At 44.6% G+C, this 6,762-nt stretch overlaps 1 protein-coding gene across 1 annotated transcript in view; it reads left to right on the forward strand.

Annotated features, from left to right (window-relative positions):
* Positions 1-3,978, forward strand: part of gla (galactosidase, alpha) — a 29,543-nt gene extending 25,565 nt beyond the window's left edge. The window contains exons 5-7 of the mRNA XM_038775361.1: positions 364-525; positions 1,480-1,677; positions 2,472-3,978. Coding sequence (XP_038631289.1) covers positions 364-525; positions 1,480-1,677; positions 2,472-2,792 — 681 coding nt within the window. The 3' untranslated portion in view covers positions 2,793-3,978. The remainder of the gene's footprint in view (positions 1-363; positions 526-1,479; positions 1,678-2,471) is intronic.
* The last annotated feature ends 2,784 nt before the right edge of the window (positions 3,979-6,762 follow it).

The following is a 6,762-nucleotide window of genomic DNA, read 5'->3' on the forward strand; positions in this document are numbered from 1 at the left end:
GGTGTTCTCGTGATAAATCGCTTGAAAAACATTCTTGAAATGTTGGAGTTCAATATTGGCACTTCCTCCTACTGTAGATGGGAAGTGGCAGGCTGGTGTTTTGATGGGACAGTGCAGAGGGAGAATTCCCCTGTGTACCCTTCCTTAACAAGTGTGCTGATCAGTAGTAAGAACTGTCATGTGTCTGGCTGCCATCCAGGATAAGTTGTGCTCACTGTGCACTGAGTGTAATTCTGCAGAGTCAGTAGCGCATTGGGTTGAGCAGAGGTTGGAATGAGAGATTGGTTTGCACTATGAGACCCGAGGGTGATTCAGAACTCTTGATTTGGGAATTTGCCGGTAATTCTCTTTGTGCTTTTCCAGCCCAATTACATGGAGATCAGGAAATACTGCAACCATTGGAGAAACCATGGAGACATTGATGATTCATGGGGGTCTGTGAAAAACATCATTGATTGGACTGCCCTCCACCAGAGTCTGATTGCTCCAATAGCAGGTCCTGGAGGCTGGAATGATCCTGATATGGTAGGTGTATGCCTCACGTGTAAATGTTGCTGGTTTAAAAAAATCCGAATCTATGAAAAATGAAAATCGCTTATTGTCACAAGTAGGCTTCAATGAAGTTACTGTGAAAAGCCCCTAGTTGCCACATTCCGGAGCCTGTCCGGGGAGGCTGGTACGGGAATCGAACCGTGCTGCTGGCCTGCTTTAAAAGCCAGCGATTTAGCCTGGTGAGCTAAACCAGCCCCTAAATCTACAATAGATTCTGATTTCTCATCAGATCACAGTGTGGATTCTTCACCCACTGCCAACCCCCGCACCCGTCCAGAATCAGGGTGAGAATCCTTGAATCTATCCCCTGCCCCTCAAGAGGGGGTTTGCTGCCCTCTACTGGCATTAACTGATGAAATCCGACAAATTAAATACCCATTGCACACTTTTTGTATTGCTTTTACATCAATAACTTTTATTTAACTCAATTCTATGTACTGGTTTAAACATTTGCATAAGTTTCAAGATCACAACTTGAACAAAAGTTCTACCACTTAGAGAGAACTTGGCCAGGCTCGCTCTGGAGTGTGTGCTTCTAAACCCTGTTCTCGTCTTGTGAAAGTTGATCCCTGGGGTTGTTGCCGTTGAAATCTTAAAGCTACTGCTTTTTATAATGTTTTGGCTTGCAGTTATAGTTCATTCATATAAACCATCCTGTTATTCCATCTTCAGAGAGCCTTGTTCCCATGAAATTCATTTTGCAGAGAGCTGTAGTCTTTTTTGCCTCATTTTTAATGTGAGCATTTGCCTCTTTTTCCATCATGCCCCACGGCCCAACGTTAGCCATCCTTCCTACTCAGCAGGTTGTGGTGGTAATGGGGGGGGGGGGGGGGGAGGTGAGAGACACATGGCCCCTTCTCTTTCTGTCTGTCCGAATGGGGATGGGAGCTTCCTAGGTGTGATGCCCTATTGTGTTTTTGCTTTCAGCTGGTGATCGGGAACTTTGGGTTGAGCAAGGACCAGCAGATCACCCAGATGGCACTATGGGCCATAATGGCGGCCCCACTTCTCATGTCAAATGACCTGCGGAACATTGACCCGGACTCCAAAGCTCTGTTGCAGAACAGATACATCATCGCCATTAACCAGGATCCTCTGGGTATTCAAGGCCAGCGAGTCAACAAAGTGAGTAACATGCCCCTACAAAGTGAGTAACATACGCATAGAATCCCAACAGTGCAGGAGGTCATTCAGCCCAAAGAGTCTGCACTGACCCTCTGAAAGAGCATCCTAACTAGGCCCATTTCCCCTGCCCTCTCCCTGTAACCCATGCATTGATCATGGCCAATCCTTCTCATCTGCATATCTTTGGAGTGTGGGAGGAAAGAAACACATGCAGTCACGGGCAGAACATTCAAACTCCACACGGACAGTCACCCAAGGCTGGAATCAAACCTGGGTCCCTGGTGTTGTGAAGCAGTGGTGCTAACCACTGTGCCATCCTGCTCATTCCCTTGGGTTGGGCCCCACATGGGGTTTGGCAGAAGGCTGTGATGTGTCTGAGCTCCTCCATCCCACTCTGTTAGGAAATGATTGCGTGTGTGTGGCCATCAATGAGGGACATTAGCTGCAATCAGCTACTTGTAGCTTAATACCCAGCCCCGTGTATAGGGTTGGAATAAAACCGGACTTTTCCAGAGCAAGTGAGGACTGCTTGAAGTGAATGAAGGAGAACTTTGTTTTGAGGATAAAATTAATTTCACTGATGGTGGACTGAATGCTGGCATGATTTTTACCATGCTTCCAAAATACCTTCAACGGCTTCAGTCACCACCTCTGAGGCCTTTGCAAATCTCTGTGCCATTGTACATGTTAACATTCGCTACACATGTACATATTATCATTAATATGTGTATGAATGCCATAGCACATGGGTTAGCGAATATGTTGGCATTTAAATTGTTTCCTTGCCTCCTCAGCTACGCAACTTTGAGCTTTGGTCGCGGCCCCTAGCAGGCGGAGGATATGCTTACGCTGTTGTCAACCGGGCAGAGATCGGGGGCCCACAGAAGTTCTCCATCGTCATGTTTGGCCTGGATGATGGCAAAGCCTGCCGGCGGGAGTGTCTCATCACGCAGATCCTCCCAGCTTTCCAGTTCCGAGGAATCCATGTACTGACCTCGGTGCTAGACTTCTGGGTGAATCCCACTGGGACTATCCTCTTTACTGTTTTCCCTCACAGCACAGACTCCTCACTCAAGATGGAAAAACTTGAGAGGGAGCATAAACCCTGGCAGTGAAAGATTGGCTACTGTTTGGATCAGCCTGTGTGTTCTGCAGTCTAACCCATCACCCTAGTGCTGCTGATCGTTCAGAAGTTTCAAACTCAGAATATCCACATGGATAAATTTAATTCCATTAGTTCAGTGATTTCTCCCTCTTTCCTCCTCATGACTTTTAATCTCAAGGTGGGAGGGATTTGCTTTCTGATTCCCTTGTTCTATTAAACTTCTGTCAAACAGGCCATGTACCTTCCCGTGGTATCTGCTGGTTCTGTAGGTCAGGTTTGCCCAGCCCCTTGCATCCAATCCAGAAAGTAGTAAAACATTTGCTGCTATTCTCAGCTGCTCTCCTGGTGCAAGGAGGGGGGTTTGAGTTGGAAATATTCTCATGTCTAAATGTGCCTTTTGGTGCTCTCAGCCTGTGGTTGAAACACTTGAGCAGCAGGTAAACCATTCAATATACATTGCACTGGCTCTGGATTGGGAGCAGTTTCTGGATGATTGCTCCTGTCCTGGGAGTTGGCTAAACACTGAGGATCAGGAAACAGCACCCCATTTAACACCAGTTCCTGAACACACTCCTTACCAGTGTCCCTTCCATACCTCTCGTTCCATACGGTTTCTGCTATGTGAATGAGAATTTCTACCTCAACTATGAGTCCCAGTTTGAACCTTGGGGTTGGATCTCATGCCGAAACCTGACCCTTCTGGGATCTGATTCCAATTGGGATGATCATATGCCTCCTGTTGGCTCACCATTTCAAGGCACAGCAGAATGTTTCCAGTTATTCATCATAGTCCAATCTTAATCCATGTGGCCCCTATGAGCTAGACTTAGTGCAGCAATTATGCCCTACAATCCACCCTTCGTGTGTCCGTATGCAATCCATGATCCTTTTTTCTGCTGTGCATTGTGTGGACAATTCAGGCACCAGACTCCATACTGTGTTATCTGTCAGTCATGGCACAAAAAGGATGATTGCCCCTTGGCAACTACTCGCTGTACCCATACACATCCAACAGAGGGTTAGTTCCAGCTACTCAGGGCTCCATTGCTCCCTTATGATCTATGGGCAGATTGCGATGATTTTAAGATAATCACATTTTAGTAAGTTGAAAATACCGTTTGTTATTTGGTGGTGAATTTATAAATGGCTAATTCCTAACATGAATTAATCTATTAAATTAAATTGTACAATCTCTACTCTTGCCTGGATTTAGTTTATTTTTTTGAATACTGCTGTATCTTTCTGGGGTAGAATCGTCAAACTCTTGAGATGCTGTTTTCTCAAAACGTGGGTTGAGACCACACAATATAGCTATCTCATACGAAGTCCGGGAAATAAAATTAGTCTTTAGCAGCACTTGAATCCTTTCCAAGCAAGCCTTTCAAGGATGAAGATTGTGCGTTTAAATTCCACCCAACAGGCCAGAGTGCAAAACAGAAAAAATGCTGGACAATCTCGGGTCTGACACTATCTGTGGAGAGAGAATGGAGCTAACGGTTGCAACTCGGTGCATAATCTGGCTTGAGTTTGGTGTTGATCAGATGTTCAACCTTGGGGGGGTGTAAAAGTTTCCATCGTGTTAGTTGAAAGAACAGGAACATTCTAGTTAATATTTATCTCCCAACCAAGGTTGCTAAAAATGGAATCACTGCTCTGGTCATTATCACATAGCTGTTGCGAGCAAATTAGAACAAAGAACAAAGAAAATTACAGCACAGGAACAGGCCCTTCAGCCCTCCCAGCCTGCGCCGATCCAGATCCTTTATCTAAACCTGTCTCCTATAAAGAACAAAGAAAATTACAGCACAGGAACAGGCCCTTCCATATATTCTACAGACTGAATTTATTTATGTAACATAGAGGCGGTGTTAGCCGCATGAGACTAATGTAAAAGATGCCTGCCACATTAATACCATAACTTGCAAATCACTCACCCGCAGATCATAAGACTGGAATCACACTACAAACTAGAATATATCCCCAACCTGCTCAACAAGACTGATCTGTAACCAAACTCATGCCTACCGTTGATCCAGATCCCCAAATATCTTTACAATTAATTGCCAGAGTTCCCAGCCTTTACCGCCCCAATCGGACTCCCCAGCCAGCAGAAACTGTTTCTATCCATCCTCCCCGATGCTTTCCTTCAGCCTGACTAGAAACCGAATTCTAGCTGATGGAAACTTATTTATCCTTTGGAATCCAGGTACCAGTACCTTCAAGGTACTATCCCTATGGAGGCAAGCCCAGAACTCCTCTTTGTATTCCAGATGTGGTCTGACCCCCTAGGACTTTGTTCTACCCCATTGTATTCTGTTCCATCAATATTTTAATTATTATTTTGTATCGTCCATTCAGCGAGAGATAGGTAAAGATTTTGGATAGGTAGAAAAGTAACAGGGTTGTTGTAGTAGGAAATTTTAATTTCCCCTACATTGACCGGGACTCACTTAGGGTTTTGGTTGGGCAGTTTGTAAGGTATATCCAGGAAGGCTTCTTGATGCAACATTTAGATAGTCCAACTAAGGAAGGGGCAGTACTGGATCTGGTATTGGGGAATTTGCCTGGACAAGTGGATGAGGGTTCAGTAGGGGTAGGGGAACATTTTGGGAGAAGTGACCACAATTCCTATGTTTTTCGGGTACTTTTGGATAGGGTCGAGGGTCTTGCGATAAGGTGCTAAACTGGAGAAAGGCAAATTACGATATTAGACAGGAACTGAAGAATTTGGATTGAGTGCAGCTGTTGGATAAATCGACATCTTTCAAGCGACAGTTGATTAGGATTCAAGAAAGTCACGTTCCCGAGAGAACAAAGGATAAGTATGAAACCAAAGAGAAAATACTGGAAAATCTCAGCAGGTCTGGCAGCATCTGTAGAGAGAGAAAATAGCTAACATTGAGACCAGATGATACTTTGTAATTACTGTCTGCAGTAATTTGCTTTTATAAAGGATAAGTATGGGAAGTTTAGGAAGCCTTGGATAACGAGGGATATTGTGAACCTCGTCAAAAAGGAGATTTGTACAGTATGGAAACATTGAGTATAACGGAGGAAGGAAGGTACTCGAGTGGGAAATTAGGAGGGGGTCATGAAAAGTCCTTGGCAAGCAGGATTAAGGTGAATCCCAAAGCTTTTTATTCATATGTAAAAAGCAAGAGGGTGACCAGGGAAAAGATTGGACCACTTGAGCCAGAGAAAATGGATGAGGTAATAAATGAGTACTTTGCATCAGTATTCACCAAAGAAAATGACTTTTTGGAAGATGATTCTTGATGAGGGTGTGTGGACAGTCTAGGTCATGTTGACATCAAAAAGGAAGTATTGGGTCTTTTATCTACCTTAATATCTTTGAAGTCTCCTGGGCAAGATGGGATTTATCCCAGAATACTGAGGGAAGGGATGAAATTGCAGGGGCCTTGACTCTCATCTTTCTATGTTCATTGGCTACAGGTGAGATCACAGAGGATTGGAGAATAACTAACGTGGTACCGCTGTTTAAGGTAGCAGGGATAATCCAAGAAACCATAGGCCTGTGAGCCGATAGATAAATCATGGGAGAATTTTCATGGACAGGTTTTATACCCATTTGGACACAGACTCATTAGCGATAGACAGCATGATTTTGTGAAGGAGAGGTCGTGCCATTGTGTTTTTTGAGGTGTTGACAAAGATGATTGAGGGGGAGGGCGGTGGATGTTGTTTACATGAACTTCAGTAAAGCCTTTGACAAGGTGAAGTTACACGGGATCAGAGGTGAGGTGGCAAGATGGATACAGAACTGGCTCGGTCACAGAAGGCAAAGGATAGCAGTAGAAGGGTTTTTTTCTGAATGGAAGGATGCGACTTGTGGTGTTCCACAGGGATCTGTGCTGGTGCCTTTGTTGTTTGTAGTATACATAAACGATTTGGAGGACAATATAGCTGGTCTGATTAGTAAGTTCACGGATGACACCACAGCTGGTGGTGTGGCAGACAGT

This window comes from Scyliorhinus canicula, chromosome 17 (genome assembly GCF_902713615.1).
Source record: "Scyliorhinus canicula chromosome 17, sScyCan1.1, whole genome shotgun sequence".
NCBI classification, from domain to species: domain Eukaryota; kingdom Metazoa; phylum Chordata; class Chondrichthyes; order Carcharhiniformes; family Scyliorhinidae; genus Scyliorhinus; species Scyliorhinus canicula.